At 43.0% G+C, this 24,132-nt stretch overlaps 1 protein-coding gene across 1 annotated transcript in view; it reads right to left on the bottom strand.

Annotated features, from left to right (window-relative positions):
* RBM33 (RNA binding motif protein 33) overlaps nucleotides 1–24,132 on the bottom strand; it is a gene marked incomplete at its 5' end in the record, with an annotated part of 106,573 nt that overhangs the window by 75,505 nt on the left and 6,936 nt on the right. The window contains 3 exons of the mRNA XM_014586032.1: nucleotides 10,379–10,498; nucleotides 15,772–16,084; nucleotides 18,033–18,109. Of these exons, the coding sequence (XP_014441518.1) occupies nucleotides 10,379–10,498; nucleotides 15,772–16,084; nucleotides 18,033–18,109 (510 nt within the window). The remainder of the gene's footprint in view (nucleotides 1–10,378; nucleotides 10,499–15,771; nucleotides 16,085–18,032; nucleotides 18,110–24,132) is intronic.

Below are 24,132 nucleotides of genomic sequence, written 5' to 3'. Positions count from 1 at the left end.
CTCCTTGGTCCAATGCCCTGGGGAGCCACACAGCACTGCCTCTGGCTGAGACTACAGACAAAGCAGAGCTCTTTCTCCCGACTGGTACTCCCAAGTGCTACAACTAGCTTTCATCTTACACTCTATTTCATCAGTATTCCCCATGTAGTATGTTCTCTGGTGCACCCTTAATTTCTGCACAGATAATTCTCACTGCCGAGGTGCACTGTGCTCCTTCCAACATGTCCGTGCACTCCTCACCTTCGGTCTGCCTCAGAGCCCTGCCTTCTCACACATACAAAGACAGGTAATGCCAAGTGCTGGGTTCGTTCCCGTGCTTCATACAAATCTCAAGAAAACAAAATTTGCCCTTTATTCTCATAACTCTTAAAAATATTCTTTACTCTTTAGTAGAAACAAAAATGAGCTACTTTAATAGAAAAAGTGCAAGAAGGACTGGCAGGTGGTACAGTGGTTGGAGCACTGGACTTCCACATGGCTGAAAGTGGTTCAAGTCTCAGACCTGGAATATTGCTTTCTCACTTTCCCTCTCTCTCTCATTCTCTCTGGTCAAATTAAAAGATAATACAATTATAATACTGTTGGAAAGTCATGATGCATTTTTGCATAGAGAAACAGAAAAATGCATCATGACTTTCCCAATGACCTAATAAATAATTCTTAAAAAAAAAAAAAAAAAAAGAAAATGTGCAAGAAAAAAATCTAAAAATAAGCCAAGGATTTTCTATCACAACATTCTGTATTCTTCACCTCAGCCTTTTCTATGTAAAGATCATCTGAAAATATGCATTTTTCTTTTTACTATAAGTCCTACAAGTGGAAATGCGTCTTTAGGAACTCAAACGCTCAACAATGAAAGGGTAACTGCAAGCTAAAGCAGCTTCTTTTATCTAAGCCCAGTGACTCCAGCACCACTGCCCAGCCTGCGGACGCCCAGTGCACTGTGATTTCCAGGTGCCCACAGCCTGCCTCTCTGCTGGTCTGCCAGCATCACTGCTACAGTACTCCGAGAGCCCTGCCAGGCACACTACACATTCAGATCCCAAAGAAGCCAACTCCCTCGACAAGTCTATTCTCGACTTTCAGGATGTCCAGAGCTACACTTCTCAGATGTAATGTGCAGGCCCATCATTGGGGCTCTGACTCAGCAGCTCCAGGTTGGGGCTGGAGATTCTGCATTTTGAACGAGCTCCCTGGGAAGCCATTACTGCAGCACCATGGCCCACAGCAAGTGGCAAGGTCCTGCAGGAGGGAAAAACGCTTCCACCAAAGCCAACGATTCTACCACCACAGACATTTTTATCTCAACTATCAGCTGTAATTACAATCCAAAGGCTTTCAAAACACATTTAATGTAAAACATGATGGCACTGGGGCCAGTAGGTAGCATGGTGGTTAATGTGGTTAATGTGCTAGACGCACACATGGTCAACTGCAGAGTTAAAGTCCCAGATGTGGCAGCTTGACAATCACATAGGGGTATGTATGTGCGCTGAAGGAGAAGGGATAGCGGCATGACCATCCCCACGGGGTGATTTCTTATCTCACTTTTTCTCTCTTGTCTCGCTGGCAAGCACACATGCCCTATGACAAAAACCTTTAAAAAAAAAAAAAAAAGATAGCACTAAAAATACAGTTTATTCTGCCTTCAAATCTCCACCTAAGAAATCCACAGAAGACAGGGACCAGCAGTGGTGTAATGGCTATTTCGCTGGACTCCCATGAAGTCGACTGCCATTCGAGCCCCAGACCTGGTGGCTTAAACTCATGCCAGGCGCATGTGTGTGCATGCCCAAGATCCCGAGAGAAGAAAGGAGAAGGGATTGTGGCGTGGCCATCCCCCTGAAGGGTGATTTCTCACTTTCTGTCTGTCTGTCTCTCTATCGAGTGCTCATAACCTCTAGGAAAATCCTCTCAAAAAAAAAAAAAAAAAGAAAAAGAAATCTACAGAAGACAAAGGTAAGTAGAAAATTGCTTTGTTGAAAGAAATGCTATCGCCCACGAGGAAAATAAAAACAAAACTATAGTCTATGACCCGAGAATCCCATTCCTAGATACCCGCCCTGCAGCACGGGTCCCCGGGCCACAGGTCCATGGCCTGTCAGAAACCAGGCTGCAGAGGCGGCAGCAGAGGCAGGGTGAAGGAAGCTTCATCTTTATTTGTAGCCACACCCATCGCTAGCACCGCCTGAGCTCTGCCTCCTGTCAGAGCAGCAATGGCTTTAGATTCTCATAGGGGCAGGAACCCTACTGTGAACCATATATGGGAAGGATCCAGACTGTATATGCACTTCTTATGAGAATCTAATGCCTGTTGACCTGGGGTGGCGCTAAGCCATGACACGAACAGTGGGGTGCAGCTGCAAATACTGCATTACAGTGAGTTGTATAATTATTTCATGACATATTCGGATATAATAATAACACAAACAAAGTGTGCAACAGATGCAATGTGCTTCAATCACCCCAAAACCATACACATATACCATACACACACACACACACACACACACACACAATGGACAAACCGCCTTCCATGAAACTAGTCCCTGGTGCCAAAAAAGTTGGAGCCAACTGCCCTAGAGAAATGAGAACTTAAGTTCAAATAAAAACCTACAGGAAATATTCACAGCTTTATTCAAGACCACTGAAGCTGAAAACACTTCGATGTCCTTCAACAGTGGATAACTGCAATACATCCAAACCATACAATGTTACTTGGCAATTGAGAAAAATTTAACTATGAAAACAACTGAGCTTAGGTAAATGCATTATACTGAGTGGAAGAAGTCAACCTCTCTATCAAGGCTATATACTGAAATAATTTTCCAAGAGACGAGAGTTCACTAGTGTGCAGCTAGGACTGGAAGAGTGGGATGACTAAAAAGAACAAGAAAAACCAGCGTGAATTAGAAAACCGTCTACGTACGCACACTTCCCTTCCAAGTTTGGGAGCCCAAGTAAGCCACGGATGATATGAAGGGTCAATATTTAATGTCCCTTGAACAATAACCAGGGTGGGAAGCCCTGTACAGTGACAGCCAAGTATGACACCACTCACTCAGCTGGAGGCACCCAAGAACATTCACTAAGCTAGGCCATTCCTTCAGCCACGGGTTATTAACTCTGACTCTAAACAAACTACTGAAGAAAAGAATGCCATCTCCCTGACCCCTTGGTTTAGGGAACTAACAGACCTACCTGCCAAAATGGATACTTTCTGTATGGTTTTCAACAAAGTATCTAGCATTCCAGTCATAGGTAAAAGTCCACTGATGGGTAATGTTTACCATATAAAAATAGAATTATCTTGAGATTACACTGTATGAGAATTTACATTATGCAATCTTTGATTTCATCACAGGCTTTGCAAAATACTATTCAAAGGTTTGATTTGCAGCTACTGATTGATTTTGAAAATCTGAAAGATTTAACTTCTAATTCTCAATAAAAGGGGCAAATGAGTATCCAAGTGTTTAAGTACCAGAGGCCCACCAAGGCCTTAGCACATGCACACAGAGGATCTCCAAGAAGTTTATAGAAAATGTGTATTATAAAAAATCGAAGCTGGATTTCAAATTTGGGGCACCAAAATAAATTCACACTTTAATTTCATTTTTCACAAACTTTCTAAAATCCTTTCATATATCAAGAATTAGGAATTCTAAGGGAAAGCAAGATTCAGGCTTACATGTATTCTTAAATTCTTTTTTTTTCTTTTTTTTGAAGAGGTTTTTGCTATAGGGTGTGTGTGCTCGCCAGACAGACAGAGACAAAGAGACAGAAAGCGAGAAATCACCCCCCAGCAGGGATGGCCACGCCTCAATCCCTTTTCCTCTCAGGATCTTGGACACGCACGCACACACGCCTGGTGTGAGTTTTAAGCCACCGGTCCGGGACGTGAACCGCGGTCAACTATGTGGGAGTCCAGTGACATAGCCATTACGCTAACTGTTGGTCCCATGTATTCTTAAATTCTTAACTAATTCTGAAATAAACCTATGATCTCAGGATGTTACAGCAAAATTCAATATTCTAACACAAAATCTGAACATTAAAAACAAAACTGGAAAAAACTGTTTACAAAGTTTCTAAAATTTTTTAATGCTTTCTGTACAGAATAATTGGTGGAAAATAATCCGGTTTTATATCATCACATATAAATCAAAGTATCTACTTCTACGACAATGAAGATTTATAAACTGGAAAGACAGAGCAAGCAAATGATGCCAAAGTTACAAGAAACAAAAGTAAACCAATACCCTTCATTAATATAAACATGAAAATCCCTCAGAATATAAATGCATGTGGAATCCAGCAAAACACCAAAAAGACAGTACAACGCGATTAAGCAGAGTCCATCCAGCACGCAAGGCTGACTTCACACTCACACACCCATGGACTGAACAAGTCTCGCCAAGGGGAGAAAGCAACACAGGGAAATGCCGCACTCTTCCAGGAGGTGGAGCTGAAGTCCCTCTCCACCGTCCTCCCCTCCAGGCCACATGGCTATCAGGTACATGGGATGAAGGCACAAGACACTTCACCATGCAGTGTTCTTTCCCAAGCCCCATAACCTCTGTCTCACCATGAGAACAGTTTCAAACAAACTCAGATTGGGAGACTTTCTACAAGAAAGCTGGCTAGCACTTTTTAAGACTGTCAAGATAATAAAAACACAATGAAAAAATTGAGAAACTGTCACAGAACAGAGAAAGGAGAGACATGACAACAATGGGGTGCCCGGGGCTGGAGCCCCAACATAAAGAGGACAAGAATAGAACTAACAAAACAGAAACAAACTATAGGGTTATCACTAACAGTTTTTTATTATTATTAATTCACAGCAATAAAGTATAAAAACCAAATGATTATTTCAATACATTCAGAAAAGGCACTGATGCTCCACTGCAGCTGAGAACTAGTGCTTTCAGGAGATAAGGGAAATGAAGACTGTCTACTAATAACTCAGCCTCCAGACTCCAGACTCGAGTGGTAGGGTGCCCCCTCTATCATTCTGCCTTCTCATTTTGGTAATTTTTCTTTAAAAAATTTTTTAAGGTAAAGTATTCTCTTTGCTTTCAGATCTTCCTTTATCTTGCTAATAATCCCCTTTCCCCATGCCCTCTAGGAGAGGCAAAGAGCAGGCCTTTAAAAGAAGGCTTCTCCATTGCAGCTGAGAACAAGCGCGCCACAAGGTTTTGATTTTTTGCTTTTAAAAATATACATATATTTTGGTTGTTTTTTCTTTTTTTTCCTTCTTTCTCTCTCTCTTTTCTCTTTCTGTTTTCCTATCCTTTTTCTTTTACCTCGTGACTTTGCTGCTCAATCTCCATTCATGCGTGTCTAGAGGGATCTAAGGGAACCATAGCCAAACATCCAGATACTATTAGGATCAACGTATTCCTGAATACCCACTGAATCTGCTGCACAAAGGGATAAAAAGGAATGGCAAAGAGGATGTAGATCACCTCCTCCTGCACGCCCCAGATGACTGAAAATCACTACGAAGGCACAAGAAATATGAGAAATCAAAATAATACCTCCCCCTCAAGGGGAAATAACTCCTCTTCATCCAGACAGTTCAATGGAAATCATGGAAATATCTGATAAAGAATTTAGAATATTCATAGTGACAAAGTTAATAGAGATGCAAGAGAAGAGAGACAATGAAGCAGAAGGGCGGAGGAGTCCCGGGAAGTGAAGAAGTTCTTGCACGATCTGAAAGAGGAAATACACATCCTAAAAAAGAATCAGACAGAACTGTTAGAGATGAAGGCTATTATCAGGTAGTCAAAACCTCCCTTGAAAGTATTAAAAGCAGACTAGATCATACAGAAGATCAAATCTCAGATGTAGAAAACAGAATCGCTGGCCTTTTTTAGAAAAGTCCACCATAAAGACTGGGAAAACAGTCACCAAAAAAAAAAAAAAAAAAAAAGAGAGAGAGAGAGAGACGAATATACGAGAAATACTAGATACCATGAAACATCCAAACATCTGGATCATCGGTATCCCAGAAGGTGAAGAGACTAATAAGGGCACTGATAATCTAGTCCATGAATTCCTGGCAGAAAACTTTTCAAACCTAGGGAGGCATTCAAAGATCCAGACCCAAGAAATACATAAAACCCCAAACAGAATCAATCCCCGAAGATCTTCTACAAGATACATTACAGCCAGATTAACCACAGACAAAGGCAAGGTACTCAGCCTGGCAAAAGAGAAACAAGTCACCTACAAAGGATACCCCATCTAACAGTGGGCCTCTCATCAGAAACAATGTGAGCAAGGAAAGAATGGGAAAACATATCCAAAGCGTTGAGTGAAAAACAATTTCAACCAAGAATACTGTCGCAGGGAGTCTGCCCTTCATATGAGAAGAGAAGACAAGAACATTCTCAGATAAACAAAACCTGAAAGAATTAACTGACACCAGACCAGTTCTACAAGAAGTGCTGAAGGGAGTGCTATAGCAGGAAAACTAAAGTCAGACACACAGAAATAAGTTTAAAAGAAATCTAAGAAAAGGGCCTGCTTAATGGTAGGGACAAGTCCAGAGTTGAATATTATCTTCCAGAATTTAAATGGAAAGCTTGGACCACAACAGAAGTTAAATTAAGTACATGAGACTGAGCTGATGAATAGAAGTTTAGCTTTCAACTAAAACAATACGATCTTTTTCTATGCTTTGTTGTCCAGAGATAAGGATTTTTGTCTTCTCTTGAATTGTCAACAAGTCCACATAACTACTATTTGAACAGAATCCTAAACTGTTTCCTGGCTTTAAGTATTAAGCAAAGTTCTCTTAACATTTTTAAATTTTGATTTATTAAAGCTAAAACTGCCTTTCTTGAAATAAAAAAATGTGAAAGAACACCTATTTACTGATCACAGTAAGCTATCTAGCCTCAGCTAGGTGCTATTTTATAGTACATTCATTCTACTCACCGTTTCATGCTTGAAGTCAAACATTTGTTCACAGATATTTATATATTAGCTGAACTTGCTATTGAAAGTAGTTAGATCAATTAAGATTTTTTAACCAATAAAATGTGGGAGAAAAAAAAAGAATGGAAAGCAACCGCAGATACCAGAGATAGAGTGGGAGAGGGTGGGATATGGCAGAGGGTGTGAAAGAAGAAATAAAAAACTGTGATAACATGTATGAGTAAGCCACTATATAGTGTATTCTGGATGGGAAACTGCATCTTGTGTACTGTGATGATGTTCAGTGAATGAATGCAAAATAAATAATTAATATTAAAAAGAAAAAGCACTGACAAAATTCAACAGTGATTTTTGACCTTTTTTTAAACCCCAGTCACCTAGAAATAGAAAAGAACTTCTTTAGTCTGATCAAAAACACTCTCCACCGGCTTCCCTCACGTGCCGTATGGCTGCAGGACGAAGGTTAATTACCAACATGTCTGCAGGCATATCCAAGAACCTAAGCTACTGCGTCTTTCAAGGCAGGGCATGGCTTCTAGTCTTCCTGCAACCCAGGCCTTGCAGTGTGGGTGGGCTAGGAGGAAAGCAGCGCCCTGCATTCACACAATGAAGTCTGGGAGGACGCCGATCCGCAATGTCCTCTGGAACTGTATGACAGTGAGAAATACACTTCTAAGACAATGGTGCATTTTCTGTTTGCAGCAGGCTGAATGCCAGCACCCATGATGAAAGTACTTCTTCCAATACGATTTGTTTGAGGATGTGTGTGCAAGGTCATTTTTTTTCCACTGAAATCTTGAAGCAACCTAAAATCCATACTGACACAGGTTTAAGGGAGGGACCTGACTCTTCCACAGTGCTTTTCCGGTCTGTCTGAAGTATCACGTCAGGTTAACTCACAGATGTCCTGGGGTCCTTTTCTAGGTCAGTCTGATCACTACCATCACTCCAAAAGTCCTCCCTCTCTTCTCTTGCTACCTCCCTCGTTTCTAACTCTTCCTCCCTTTTCCTCTCCCCAATTCCTCCTCCCATAGAAGACATTAAGTGGGAAGCAAGATTACTATTTTTACAGGAGCACAAATTTGTTTTACTATTTTTTTTTTTTTGCCAGAGGGCACACAGGCAATGGTTATATTTGTTAATATTCTTATTCTTTACTGCTTTACAACAGTTATACTTCCCGAGATCATCTGCTACTAAAGTCTACAAGACTTTTCCCCATTCTAAGATATGCTACAAATATGATATCCAGAAAGAATAAGGAGAATTTGGTACTTAAAAGACTGAAAAAGAGGCCAGCAGGTGGCATGATGGTTAAGGTCTGGATTCCCACGAGAGCACAGTATGAATCCCAGACCCAGCAACCTGAGAATCACACCGGGAGCTGTGTGCCTGTGTGCCCAAAATCCCAGGAGGAATTGGAAAAGAAGGGACTGAGGAATGGCTATCCCCCCACGGGATGATTTCTTACTTTCCCCCCTCTCTGTATTTCTCACAAACACCTTAAAAATAAATAACTGAAATAAATTTTAGGGTTAAAAATATAAAAACACTGAAATAGTTTTTCTGACTTCAAAATAAATTTTAAAAATTAAAAAAAAAAAAAAGCACCAAAACCATGAATTGAATGAGTGCTGAGTTCTTCAGTTTCCCTGCAACCACTCACACCCTGGAATGGTCTCCACAGCAGCCTGTCTGCTTCCCTCCTTCCTTCAATGGCTTCTCCAGCCAATTTCTCTGAGGTCTTTTGCCTAACCTGCCCTTTTACGGGTTCACCTAGGTAGGCTCTCACTTTTATTAGAAAGAGTGCTACAGAACGTGGCAATGATAAACACTTAGCCGCCGGGATACCTGCAAGGGGTCTTCAGAAAGTTCACTAAAAGTGTGTATCATAAAAAGGTTGCACATACATTTCAAAAAAAATTTGCGCCAAAATAAATGCATTTAATCCTTTATTTCCACAAACTTTCTGAGGCCCCCACGTATCTTCTGCCTTGGTTCCTTGGACTATATACATTCCTCCACAAAGGGAGAATTTAGGTAGAGTCCTAACGTACTCTTCTATCTTTAGCTTTCAAGAAATTTCAGAGAGCACAAAAAAAAAAATCGATTTAGCTTTTTAGCTTGCTGGAGAGGGAGAGAAGATACGATCAGAAAAAGTTTGCATTTTATACACAGCATACACATTTGTGCTCTCACAGTGCTACTCACGTTAGGGAAAAAGAGAAAAAGCAAAGATAACTGTTTCATGAACTGAGTTTCTAAAGCCTTGCTGTAATACTTAAACCAAGTGGCCCAAGTCAGTAAATACCAGTTTTAGTGATCCGTTGAAAAGAGGGAAACGGGTGCTAAAAAATCATTGAGGGGACACTAGCAAGTGAAATGTTAAAGAAAATCACCAAGTCCTTAGGCCAAAAAACGGCTCTGTGGCTTCCCTGCTCAGCCTGCAGCAGCCAGCTCCAGGCTAGAGGATGGCACCACCTGAGCCCCACCTGTGTGCCCTCACCCACCTGGCCTGGGCCAGATGACGTCTGTCTTGCAAAGGTCCATCTCTTCCACAAAGCACCTTTGCCCCTGGGACACCATCAGTGAGCGCCCGCTCTGTGGCCGAGCCTCCCTCGGAAGGCCTTACTCATCCTGTGTCTGCATCCCAGGACTGGCACATGTCTTTTTATCACCCTGATACTAGACTGCGCGTTCCTGAGTGCAGGAGTCAAGCTTCATCATACTTGTTTCTTCAACACCAAAAAGAACACCTGAATACAGGGAACCATGCAGTATTTTCAGAATAACAGTCAAAATTACCCAATGCCAACCAATTAAAAATAATCACCGCACGGGGCCATCAGGTGTTGTGGTGGTTAAGGTGCTAAATCCCAAATGGCAGTTCAAGTCCCGGATGTGGTGGCCTGAAAATCATGCCAGGTATATGGGCATGTGTGTGTATGTGCATCCGTGCATGCGTGCGTGCCCAAAATCTCAAGAAGAGAATGGAAGAGAAGAGACTGCAGTGTGGCCATCCCCCAGGAGTGACTTCCTTTCCCTGTCGTCATCACTCTGCTTACAAGCACTAAGGTGTATGTGAGATCTACAAAGAGGTCAGGAAAAGTACATATTATAAAAACTACGAATGAATTTCAAAATATTTTGCACCAAAATAAACTCATACTTTAATTCTATTTTCCATAAACATTTAGAAGTCTTTTGTACATCACATTTTGAAAGATTTCTACCCACATCCATAAAACATTTGAAACATTCTCAAACTTAAGGGGTATACACTAACCAGAAACCACAGCATGTTAAGAACTCACTTCCCAAAGTCTCAGGAACTCAAGTTGTGTACTATGCTAAGAGATACTCATTTTAAATCTGAAAAAAAAATCCCAGCAAACGTTTTGGCTCTTTGTAAAAGATGAACAAATACCTCTTCCGTTTCGGGAGCCAGCTGGGAATCAGTAAGCTCATCTAATGCATCTTCAGCCACACAGTCCTCCCGCTCCTGCAGCCCTGGCTGCCCACCACAAGCCTGCAAGTGCTCTTCATCCTGACAGCCATCGAAGAGAAAACAGGTTTTTCTCATGCAGCTTTGGGTGTCGTTTTGCTTGTTTTCTTAGCACTTTTCACCCTTGTGAGTCATGCTTCACTACTTCAGCAAATTTTACTTTGGCCATTCCTGACCAAGCATCAAGCGCTAAACACAGAGTAGAATGGAGCCTCCCCTGCAGTTAATGTGAAACGCACACCACACTAACAGGAGCGAGGTGAGTGGCATGAGGCTCTGCCTGGAACCCAAGTGCTCTCTGCAACAATTCTCTTTCAAATCGATACCAGGAAAAGCAATCTTAACAGAAAGCTGTGCACGTGCTTGCAGAGGACAGTGGGGGCTGACTCCAGGCCAGGTTCTCACTGTATGGCAAGTCTGGGCAGTTTGATTCAACACAGGAACTTCTAAAAATCACATGTTGGGACCAGCAGTTAGCGTAATAGCTATGTCGCTGGACTCCCATGTAGTCGACTGCGGTTCATGTCCTGAACCCGGTGGCTTAAACTCACACCGGGCGAATGTGTGTGTATGCCCAAGATTCTAAGAGGAGAATGGAGGAGAAGGGATTGTAGCTGCCCTGGGGGGTGATTTCTCGATTTCTGTCTCTCTGTCTCTCTCTGTCTGGCAAGTGCACGCGCCCTACAGCAAAAACCTCTTCACAAAAAAATAAAAAAATAAAATAAAATAAATCACATACTAGCATGTGTTTCCCCTTCAGGCCCCTCCGTTGAATGAGAAGATGGCCCCAGATCCTCATGCAAGGGTTGACATACAAGGTCACTGCAGCGAGCAGAGGTTCCTTCTGGGCACAGGGCAAGCAAGCTGGCTGGAGGTACCAAAGCCACTGGAGAAAGAAAGGCTTCTCCTGGTACTGCGAACAAGGGGCAGAGACCTGGTCCTACTCGTGGGGGGCCTTCCCAGGACCCAGCCGCCTGCTGGACAGAGGAGTACAAGGGCTTCACGGCAGCAAACCCTCAAAGTAGAGCTACCTACAGAGCCACCACAGCCCCAGATGGGACCTGACCGTCTCGTAAATGGCCTCAAAGAATGCGGCTGGATCGAAGGTCACAGTTCATGGGACTGAAAGCTACTTCCGTCCCACGAACTGCCTCTCAGAATGGCCTGCACACACTGTACTCTACCCCCAGAAGGAACTGCTAGCAGTCCATTAAAACACACCGAGCAAAAGTACCAGCACCCCAACTCACTAGTAGCTAGATATTCAGAATTCAAGTAAGGCCAGGTGACACGAAGGAAAATATTCGGCCAATACACTGCTGGAGTACAGCCTATACCACTGGGCTCTTACTGGGAAACAAAAACCTGCTACCTTTTAGATAAACTGTCAATCCGAACCCGTTTTTACAGAACGACATTTTACGAAATCTCAGCCTATGCTCGTTCTTAAGACCCAAAGTGAACTGATTTCATTTAGAAGTATAGGTAATCCATCAACCCTTCTAGTGTCTGGCTGACCAGTAAGCGGTAAGCATTCGTCACTGACACCAAGGAGAGCTTCAACATGAAGTAACACCTCGCTCTCTAGAACAGCACCCGCAAAATTCACAGACCCAAGGCACACTTCCTTGGGCACAACAGGCTAGAACACCAGAGTTGTGCTGACGGCTCCGAGGGGTTCTACACCACCCTTTCTCCAAGGGCAACAGTATTCCTTCCGACCACAAACCCTGTGGTTCCAAGGTTCTACTCTCACACTCACACAACAGCCCTGCTGTGACTTTGCGGGCAAGTTCCAGCCATAGAACGTACTCGCCATCCACACCTCACAGTCCATGTCTCACAGACCACACCCTCCCCAGGACAGAGCTGTTCAATGAACTGAACCACTACTGGGGCATGTGGGTACAGGCCCTCCTGCTGATGAAAAGAACCTTAGTGAAGGCCTGACAGTCCGAGAGGCTCCAGCACCTGCAGGTCACCTCTGTGCATCTCTTCCCATGCAAGGATGCGGTGCCATGGAGGCCACCCCTGTGAGGCCCTCTTCTGGGAAAGCAGGGCCCACGCTGCCCTGCTGGCCGCTGCAAAGTAGTGGAGACTGCTACAGAAGGGCGCTGCGCAGCTTCTCCTTGCCTCCGGCTGCAGCTCGCTGAGAAAACAGGGTGCTTCAGACCTTCTCAGCAGGTCTTTTTTTTTTCTGGAGAGGTTTTTGCTATAGGGCACGTGCACTCACCAGAAAGACAGAGATAGAGAGACAGAGAGACAGAAGGCGAGAAATCACCACCCCAGGGGGGGATGACCACGCCACAATTCCTTCTCCTCCTTTCCCCTCTTGGGATCCTGAGCACTCACGTACACACACCCGGCGTGAGTTTAACCACTGGGTCCGGGACTCAAACTGCGGTCGACTACATGGGAGTCCAGCGACATAGCCATTATGCTAACTGCTGGTCCCCCAGCAGTCCTTTTAAGTCTTTAAAAAAAAAAAATGTTGCCATATATATACATACACACACACATACACACAGACACACACACACACACACACATATACATACACACTTGCCGGGAAGAGATAGAGAGGGAGGGAAAGTGAAAGCACCCCGGGGAGAGGACCACGTTGCAATCCCTTCTCCTCCATTCTCCTTTCTGGATTTTGGGCACTTGCACATACACACCCAGAACACTTTTCAAACCACCTAGTCTGGGACTTAATCACAAAGCTTGGCGCGTGGGATCCTGCCAATTTCTCCACGCCAATGGCTGGCCCCTAAGCTTTATTCTTTTAATCTGAAAATAGCTCTTTACAATGTGAGAGTACTATGAGTATTATTAAACTGCCACATTTTTTCCTTTTCAAATCTGAGTCTTAAAATCATAAGATGATAAAAATTCAGTTGAAATTTATTACAACTTTGGAATCTATATGTAACCTCAAGTTTGAAAACAGAATGAATGCAAGAAAGGGAAATTTCTTACCTCCTAGAAATTCTCTTTCTAGCTATCTACAAGAATGGCAAAGTGAGAGAGACTGGCGTGTGGCCTGCACACTCATTCTAGCGGCACTCTCCTTCCACAGTGTCGTGCTCCGCTGAACTCCAGTCTCATGGGCAAGACTCATGTTCCCTGGTTTACTCGGCCCAGGGTAGCTGTGTCCCCAACACTTGGAAGTTAACAGAGATCTGCTGAACTGCTGAGTTAGCACGGGCAAAAGACCTCATTGATGATTAGCCAATCATATTTTTATTTATGACTAATAGAATGATACACTGTAACTAAGGAGTAACCAGGCACATTTCTGAAAGATCCTGACTTAATTTTTAAAAAGTATTTTAGGGGCCAGCAGGTGGTGTGGTGGTGGAGGGCGCTGGACTTCCACATGGCCAACAGCGGTTCAAGTCCTGAACCTAGCAGCTTGCTTTCTCACTTTCTCTCTTTCCCTTATTCTCTTACTCCCTGGTTAAAGTAAAATAAATAAATAAAGTTAAAAAATTACATTTTAAAAAAGCATTTTAGAGGGACCAGCAGTTAATGTAATGTCTATGTCGCTGGACTCCCACGTAGTTGACCACAGTTCATGTCCCGGACCCGGTGGCTTAAAACTCACGTCAGGCACATGTGCGTGCATGCCCAAGACCCCGAGAGGAGAATGAAGGATATGAAGGAGAAGGGATTGTGGACTGCAGCGTGGCCATCCCCCCGGGGGGTGATTTTCTCGCTTTCTGTCTCTGTGGCGAGCGCACACACCCTATAGCAAAAAAAAAAAAAAAAAAAAACCAAAAACCTCTCCAAAAAAAGAAAAAAAAAGAGCACTTTAAATTACTTGAAAGAATTACAGTGTCTCACCTTATGAAAGTCCACAAATGCCCCAGCAAGCCAGAAGAGACACCTGCCATACTAGGTCAGGATTCACCGCCCAATCAAATCACCTACAGGGTGATCAACCTAAGAAATGCCCAGGACGCCTTCCAAATGATTCTACCTGTCAAAACTGCAATCATTTTCTCACTGCAATAACTACTGAAGAACAAGTATTCAAAAATAATCAAACCTTAAAACTAAGCGAGACACTTAAACACAATCATCATCAGAGTTACGTGTTCTAAGGTTCCATAGAAACTATTACCCCTTTCAAAATTACTCATGTCTGGGACCAGCAGTTGGTGTAATGGCTATGTCACTGGACTCCCATGTGGTCGACTGCGGTTTGCGTCCTGGACCCGGTGGCTTAAAACTCATGCTGGGCACATGTGCGTGTATGCCCAAGATCCCAAGAGGAGAATGGAGAAGGGACTGCAGCGTGGCCATCCCCCAGGAGGGTGATTTCTCGCTTTCTGTCTCTCTGTCTCTGTCTGTCTGGCGAGCACATGCACCCTAAGGCAAAATCCACCACCCACCCACCCCCTGCAAAAAAAGAAATTACTCATCTCTATAAACTCAATCACCAAAACTCAACAATTTTTGTACTTTTTTCTCAAATGAAACTGGATTGTGAATGAAGACATAATCAGTACAAGCAGAGCTACTCCGACTGCAGGCTCCATCTCAGTCCCGGCAGACCCACGGGTTCTGACTGCCGCAGGAGGCCCTGGGACTCCTGAAACTGCAACTGACCCCAACCACTGTGGTCACCGCCTTCCCTCATGGATCTCATTAAGCACTTATTTTAAAAAGCAAATCTCTCTGATGATAAATCATGACAGTTCAACTTAAAAAAAAAAAAAGTCAAAAACAAAATCTACTACCAAAACCATCTTTCTGGAAAAAAAGAAAAAATCAGCACAATCAATGCTTCCTGACTGCAGATAGTAAATTATGTGTGACATTTTCTAAACTAACCTCCAATCTCTTTATTCAGGTTTAGACAGTTCTCAGTTACAAAAAGGATGAATGAACAGGACATCAATCACTTCAGAATATCAGCACCTTAAAGATGTCTTTAGCAGGTCAATAATCTTTTCACCTTCGAAAGACTTTATCAGATCTGGTCTAAAGCCTGGATAAAAGCTCTGCATGAGGGACTTCTAACAACTGACAGTGCATCTCCACCACACAAAGCTGTTTTCTTCCTCAGGGTGCAATTCTCAAGGTCACGATTCTTAGCAGCCTTCCAGAATGACAAAGGAGCATTACCTCTGTCCAAACAAGCTGTCAACACAAACTTTGTCATAGCTCAGATAAAGAAACTGGCACACAGTGATAATAAGGTCTAATTTCCCTCCCTCCCAAGGGGGGTAAAGAGATTTCAAATCAGCCTGGACACCTATGCAGGGAAGCCATGTTATCTGTGGCCATACAATAGAGAAAAGACTCACTGTAAATTCATCTAAAGGCTCATTGATTTCGATGTCCAGCACTTCATCATTGTAAAGCTGCTCCTCCTCGGGCTCCTCCACATACTCTATCTGGTCTTCTGCCAGCTCAGCTTCATGGCCTTCATACTGTCCTTCCTCCGTGTACTCCTGAGTGTACAACTCTGACCCATCGGGTTTGTGATAGCCTAGTTCATCCTCTCCTTGTTCATACTCGGACTCTTGTTCTCCAGACTGGTCATTCGTGTTGTCAGAGAGTTCAAATGATGTAACCATGCCAGACGTAGTATTCAGACTAATCGTGACTCCCTGAGAACTAGAGAGGACAAAAATACAAAGAAAGGCACACGATATGTGAAGCTCCAAATATTACCTTATATTAATTAGCTATTACAAAGATTTTAAAGCATGTGCATTAAAAAGCTATCCCAGTTTCTGATAACTATCCCAGTCCCATTCACCCCAACAATGAGAGAAACAAAGCTCAATATGCTCCACTGAGCCAGTGTCATAACCCCTAACACACACAGAGCCACATGCTCTACTGGGCCAGCACGGGAGACCTTAACGCACATGGCAGCCCTGCCTGGAGCCAGAGCCTCAGCCTGAACACAGTATGTAGCCCTGGGTCTGCCGCCGAGGCCGGCCCACAGGCACCCCTGCCCATGAGGCACCAGCACCGCCTCGCGCCATCTGCTGCTGGCTGTCTGACCAGACACATCAGCCAGATGAGGGAGGAAGTCTGAGTGGCAAACAGTCCAAAACTAAGCTGAACAGACTTTATTTCAAATTTACAGCATGAAATGGATAGATCTGTTTGCCAAGAGTTCAAAGGAAAATCAGAAGTATTATTCAATAAGCCAAAACTCATAGCTAGAATTTTAAGAACGATCTTTAATATTTATAATGCAAATTATAAACTCCTGCTTAGAAAAACCAAATATTAAAAATCTGTATGAAAAGTATTTCAATGTTCTCATAAATAAAACACACTGGTCACAAATATCTTTAGAAAATCAATTCTCTTTTTTTGAGAGAGATAGATTTATTTGCTATAGGGCATGTGCACTCACCAGAGACACAGAGACAGCAAAAAATCACCCTCACACACAACCAATCCCTTCCCTCCATTCTCCTCTCGGGATCTTGAGCACACACACACATGCACCCGGCGTGAGTTTTAAGCAGCCAGGTCCTGAACTTGAATCATGATCAACTACATGGGAGCCCCCCTATGTAACCATTAGGCCATCTGCTGGTCCCAAATATCAATTAATTTCTGATAAAAATAACACAGGGTTTTAAAACTGCAAAAAAAAAAAAGTTTAATTAATCCCACCTATTAAATCACAACAGCTAAATATCAAATCAGAAAATGTAAGATAACACTTCAAATGCAAGACTGTGCAAATAAATCTACATTCATACATATTAAGCATTTAATCCTAACCAAAAGGAATTGCCACATCGATTTCAAGACACTAGCTAAAAAAACTCTGAAGATGTATTTCAAGGGAAACTTAAATCAAAAGATGAGAATAGAACAGTACCAAAGAATGGAAATGGAAAATTTATTTAACTGGTAGAATAACTTAAACTATATTTTACCCATAAAAATTACCTACGTTAGAAAACTCGTTATAAATCTGTGGTTAGGCAACAAATATTTGTTAACTGCATTTATAACCAAAATGTGTTTACATTTTCCTGGTGTTTCCTTATACAACTGAAAATATTTCAAATTAATCCTACCAAAGTATAGTCTCTCCCCACCTCTGATGTCTACATCAACAACAAGAACATAATTATCACATATGTATAGTCAACTAGAATCTAAAGTACAGTCTAAGAAGTTTACGAAATGTCAATTCAGGTATGCACATACAAAAACTGTCTGAAATGAGAACACAGACAACACCAAACTGTAACCCACAGTGTAAGGTTTGAGGTCACTGTCCTCCAGCCAAACGATTGCGATTCTCTGCAAGACAGTGCACATATCTGTCCTGAGCTTTCACAGCCTGCCCTGGCACAGCTCACAGAGTCAAGAGACACAAAACCTACACGTACTGTCAGACACTGAGCTATGTGCAGAACAATCTATGTGGTTCCACATCAGTACACAACTATCTCTTCTAAAATGCAATATGTTAAAAGTATAATCCCTCATTTTCCAATTTTATCCTGTTATAATTATAAATTACAAACATCTTTTGTCAATACAGTCAAATAAAGAATATCTTTAATGAGTTAATACCGAATACCTGAAATTTTCTTCATCTTCATTATCGCTCTGTAAAAGATCATCATTTAGTTCTTCATCTGACAAATCCGACTGATTCTAATTAAAGTAAGAAATCAAATTAATGTGTGTCACTTCCATACAAAGAATCGTCACAAAAATGCAAAATTACATTGATCAGATTGCTTTTAACCTTATGTCATTAGGACAGCTGCCACCCAGTTTTCCCAATGTTGTTACCAGCAGTCAAGGGACGGCACCTAGATACTAGTTACCTCCCTAAGAATGATTTTTACATGCCAGAGTCAAGTAACGGCAGAAGCAATAAGTGCGACGGTCACTGATTCTCAGTCCAGCACAACAGGAAGAGGTGGGGTCCTTATTGGAGCCTTACAAATCATTTTTCCTTAAGCACAAAATGACTGGTATCCTCAAGACATGGCTAAATTTTTAACACTTAGGATCCAAAATCTAAAGACTTTTAAATAAAAGAGAGAGTAATTTTAGAAATAAACCAATTTTAGATAACTGGGTCACTGCAGTGAAATAGTAAGAACTAGAATAAAACTTGGGCTTTTCCAATGCAGATCACATATGAAAACACATGTCAGCAACTCAATCCCCGCACTAGACAGCATGGTACTCACCTTGGCAGTAAAGAGAGGCAGACTGGCCGCTCTGCAAAGAGTTCTTGGGTTTTTAGGCTAACTACAGGCCAGTAGCTTGGATGGAAAAGGGCTGGCGGGGGGAGGATACTTCACACTTTCCTTGTCTCTTAAAATCACTTGTATGTATTGGGTGGTCAGACAAGTCATGATGTATTTTTCTATGCAAAAAAACACATCATGCCTTCTAGTGACCCTATACAAATGGTGTATATATACACAATTACTACTCTCTTTCCAAAAGACAGAGTCACACACACACATTTTTTAAACTAAAAAGAAAGAATTACTCTTCATTTTCTACTTACAGAGAAAATAAGCAAGTTTGGTTTTTATTTAACTTTTGCCAGAGGGCACGTACATTCACCAGAGGGAGAGAGAAATCATGCCCAAGCGAGAAAGCACTCCCAAGGAATGGGCATGCTGCGGATCCCGTATCCATTTCTCCCTCCTTTCGAGTGTCTGGTATGCGCACACGCACACATGCCCAGGGTTTTTGGGCTGCAACATCTGGGACTTGAACTGTGCAGCTCGACATATGGGATTCAGCCGCCTTAACCACTACACCACAGGCTGGCCCATGTCTATTTTTATTACAGTATTTTTGATAGTCAGAAATAATCAGTCTTGTTAGTAGTTATTAGTCCACAGGGATTCCATCTAATCACTGACATTATATTAATAGTAAGAGAAAATTAAGGTAATACAGGCCATGTAGTCAGTTTACTAGAAGAAGGGCAAATGGAGCTATCGGATAATGAAACAAACTGTTTAAAAGATGAAAAATGAAGTTTCTGTTAGTTGGCCCTATAATCTGTCATCCAAACTGGGCTAGTTTTGAGAGAAAGAAAATGTCAGTAGCAGGTATGAGCCAGAACGGCCCTGGGAAATCTAACCTTGGCTGTCTAATTCAGACAATTCTAAGTTAATTTTATGTAAGTAAAACCTAGAGAGATCTTTAAAAACTAGTAAGTCAATGACAGTCAAACATCATTCCAGACGCTGCCTTTCTTAGAGATTTTTTTTTAGGTTAAATCAGTAAACCAGTATTTTGCCCAACAAATAGCACATGTTCTGGTGAGCCCCAGGGCTGTTCAAATCTCACTTTCTGAGGACTCACCTTTTTTTTTTTTTTTTTTTTGAGAGGTTTTTGCCTGAGGGCACATAAGCTTGCAGGAGTGTTGAGGAGGGGCATGGGGACAGATGGAGAGAAACAGTGAGAGAGAGGTAATGAAAAATCACCCCCCAGGGAGATGGCCACACCAGAATCCCTTCTCCACCCAGGATCTTGGGCATGCGTGCATGCACACGTGCCCGGTGTGATTTTCGACCCACCGGGTTTGGGACTTGAAGCAAGGTCAGCCATGTGGGAGTCCAGTGATATAATTGATATGCCATTTGGTGGTCCCAAGGATTTAGCCTTTATCAGTTCTGAAACTGATGAGTAGCAGACAGAGAGGGCTATAAAGAAAACATGCACTTGGGAACCAGCAGTTAGCGTAATGGCTATGTCGCTGGATTCCCACGTAGTCGACCGAGGTTCGTGTCCCGGACCCAGTGGCTTAAAACTCACGCCGGACGCATGTGCGTGCGTGCCCAAGATCCCGAGAGGAGAATGGAGGAGAAGGGATTGTGGTGTGACCATCCCCCCTGGGGGGTGATTTCTCGCTTTCTGTCTCTATGTCTCTCTCTGTCTGTCTGGCGAGCGCACGCGCCCTACAGTGAAAATCTCTCCAAAAAAAAAAAAAAAAGAAAACATGCACTTCAGTGGAAAACTGCAATGCGTAACAGGGTCACATCCTCACAGCCAAGCCAGCTCTCACTACCTGCCCAAATAAACCGGAGTAAACTGCCTTCTTACAAGGGTGCAGCGGCTCAGGATCGCTGAAGATGGCCTGCAGGAAGGCAGGGCAAACATCCCGGAAGAGGAAGTCCAAGCAGCCACAGATGCTACTAAAACCCTTCCTTCCATCTTCCCAACAGCCAAGACATTCCTCCAATGGGCAGAGACCATGCATGAAACTGAACAGTTCTAAAACCCCCAAGAATGTGGCACTCTCACAGGGGAGCAAGGCCTTAAAAACGAGGAGAAAATGATTCCCCAGACACTCTCAAACATTGGTACCTCTGAAACGGAGCCCAGCTTCGCATACCAGACGAGGGCCTGTCCAGCTCTAGGTGATGCGGAGTCAATACAGAAGCCGAGGAGGACCTACTGGTAACCGACTTCCGCCTCAACCTTACCCCATTTCTAAAAGCTCTCATCTGGTCATACCATCCGCCTGCTCTCCTGTATCTGCGACCTGTATTTCAGTCACGAATGTACAACTGGACACTAATAGCTTCCATTCTTGACGTAGGCTAACTGGTCCCTGGCAGTTCAACACAGTTATGTGCCTCTCTCTGGCCATTAGTGCTCTTGGAGCCTCTCTCCAGACAAGATGCGTCTTTGTACGTTCCATGACATCTGGGGCAAACAGTGGCCAGCCAGCCAGTATACCCACCACCTGGGCTCCAACCACAGACCTGCAGCAATAAATTGCTAAAAAAAATTCCTAAAAGGAAAAAAAAACCCACCAGATATTTTAAAAAATACAAACTAAGCCAACTGGAAATCACTGTTCACCTAACACACTGATAAAGATTCTTTTCCCTTTTTTGTAAGTGCTATCGGCTAGAGAATGGAGAGGTGAGCAAGGTACAGAACATAAACAGACCAAAGGTTTGGGGAGTGACTTGGCAACAGGAAACAAAACCCTGAAATGTTTCTACCCTTAGGCCAGAAATTCCCCTGTATGGAAAGGTCCTAAGAAATGAATCCCACAAGCACAGTAAGATCTTTATATTAAAATGTCATCATGGGACCAGCAGAGGGCATAGGGGTTATGTTACTGGACTCCCAACATGGTCAACAAGGGTTTGAGTCCCACACCCGGTGACTTGGAAGTCACACCAGGCTCATGTGCATGTGTGCTCGAGATCCCAGAAGGAGAATGGAGGAAACGGGACTGCGGAGTGGCCATTCCCTCTGGGAGGTGATTTTTCACCTTCCCCCTAAGGCAAAAATCTCTGGAAAGAAAAAATATCATAATGTCTGAGATGAGATGTACTTCAAAATAACTCAGAAGGTAAGGAGATCAGAAATAAGTGAGTAATGATGAAGTGAGACTCGTATGGCTGCAAACCGCCGAGGACAGGTGACAGATGCATGAGGCATACTCTTCTCTCTTCTTTTATACATACTTAAGACCGTCCACAAAAAGCCTTAAAAAAAATTAAAGGTCAGAGGCAGGGACTAGCAGATGGTATAGCAGTTACATCACTGGACACCCACATAGTCGACCGTGGTTCAAGTCCCAGACGGGGCAGCATAAAACTCACACCAGGCACATGTGCGTGCATGCCCAAAATTTGGTGAGGAGAATGAAGGAGAAGGGACTGAGGCGTGGCTATTCCCCTGGGGAGTGATTTCTCACTTTGTCTCTCTGTCGAGGACACAGGCCCTACAGCAAAAAATCTCTAATAAAAAACAAAAAAAAAAGGTCATAGACAAAAAATTGGAAACATCCCCAATGTACATAGGAATGGCTAGGTAGACTGGAATAGATATGAACAATAAAATACTATGTTGCCATTGCAAAGCATTTTTAAAAAATGCCTAGTGACAACCACAAAATACCAATAATACAATGCAAAAGTAAAATGAAGCAATATTTTATACATATTTCAATTATATTTTTAAAAATGTAAGAGAACCAGCTTATAATCTCATGGTTAAGGAAGCTGTCCGAGACCCAGCAGCTTGAAAACCATACTGGGCACATAAGTGTGGATACTCAAAATCCTGGTAGGGGGCTAGTAGATGGTGTGGTGGCTAAGGCACTGGACTCCTACACGGTCGGCCATGGTTTGAGTCACAAGCCCAGCTCCTCGCTTTCTTGCTTTCTCATTTTCCCTTCCTCTCTCTCTCTCTCCAAAATAAAATACTACTACAATAAATAAAATTAAGTAATTCTTTAAAAAAAAAAATCATGGTGGGATGGAGAAACGAAGGGGAAGGGATCATGGCATGACCATACCCCATGGGGGAGGAGCTTTCTCCCTTTTCCTGTCTCTTTGGTGAGTACATGTGCTCTCTCTCAATTTAAATAAATAAATACAGGTGGAAAATGAAAGAATGGATGACAAAATACTAGTCATGAGGGTCTATTTCTATTCTCTTACGCTCTCTTTTTTATATATTTTGAACACTGATTCCTCAAGAATACATTTATTTTATGTTAGGAAAGAGGGGAGTAGGAGCCAGCAGGTGGTGTGCTGGTTAGGATGCTGGATCCCACATGGCCACCTTCAAGGTCTGAGTCCCATACACAGAAGCCTGAAAAATATGCTGGGCACAGGTGCTTGCATGCCCATAATCCCAAAAGGAGAATGAAGGAAAAGGGACTGAGGTAAGTCCATTTCCCCAGGAGGTGACTTCTCACTTTCCCTCTCTGTCTGTCTCCAGCAATCACAATGATCCTATGGAAAAAAAATCTAGAAAAATAAAAATTTAAAAAAAAAAAAGAGAAGAGAAAATGGGAGGGACATCTATTGTTCAAAAGTAAATGACCTTCTAAAATGAGCAAAGCAGAAGGGCCCCTTGGCTAAGACAAACAGAAGGACCCTAACCAAGCAAGCTCCAGCTCCACGCCAACGCAACCCGTCCCAGCAGTGCACTCATCCAGTACGAGCTGGCCTGCATCCCCAGGAGAGCCCGACTCTCTCCCACCAGATAGCATCTCTCCTTCTTTACTGGAAAGAGACCTGAAGCTACAAGATGAGGACACGTGTAAGCAAAGGGACTTACTACTGCTGGGCACACTCTCAGGAAACGCAGGGCACACCATGATGCACCAGGCTTGCCGACAGACAGAATTCCACCTTCACATAAAAATGCCTCACTACATTCATGGCAAGCAGTAAACACTCTGTGGGGCTGGTCCATATGGGAAGATTCTAAGTTTGCATCTGGAGACTGCCGAGTACACCAGACACGGCTGTGCCTGGGGCCCCTGGTACAGGAACAGACATGTAGACGAATGGAACAGAATTGAGTCCACAGGAATAAATTCCCAATCATTCAGTCAACTGATTTTTGACAAGGGGTACCAGTCAATCCAGTGGGAAAAGGAAAACCTTTTCAGCAAATGGTGCTGGAAAAACTGGATTTCCACCTGTAGAAAGATGAATCTGAACCCCTACCTCTCACCTTTGACAAAAATCAAGTCAAGGTGGATCAAGGATCTAAATCTAAGACCCCAAACTATTAAATTGCTTCTAGAAAACACTGGGGAAACTCTGGGAGACATCGGGACAGGGAAAGACTTCTTACATAAGACCCCCAAAGCATAGTCGATAATCCCCAAAATAGACAAATGGGATTACATCAGACTAAGAAGTTTCTGCATGGCAAAA

Source organism: Tupaia chinensis, unplaced genomic scaffold, assembly GCF_000334495.1.
Source record: "Tupaia chinensis unplaced genomic scaffold, TupChi_1.0 Scaffold000110_1, whole genome shotgun sequence".
Lineage (NCBI taxonomy): Eukaryota > Metazoa > Chordata > Mammalia > Scandentia > Tupaiidae > Tupaia > Tupaia belangeri.
This window is presented reverse-complemented; position numbering and strand designations above follow the sequence as displayed.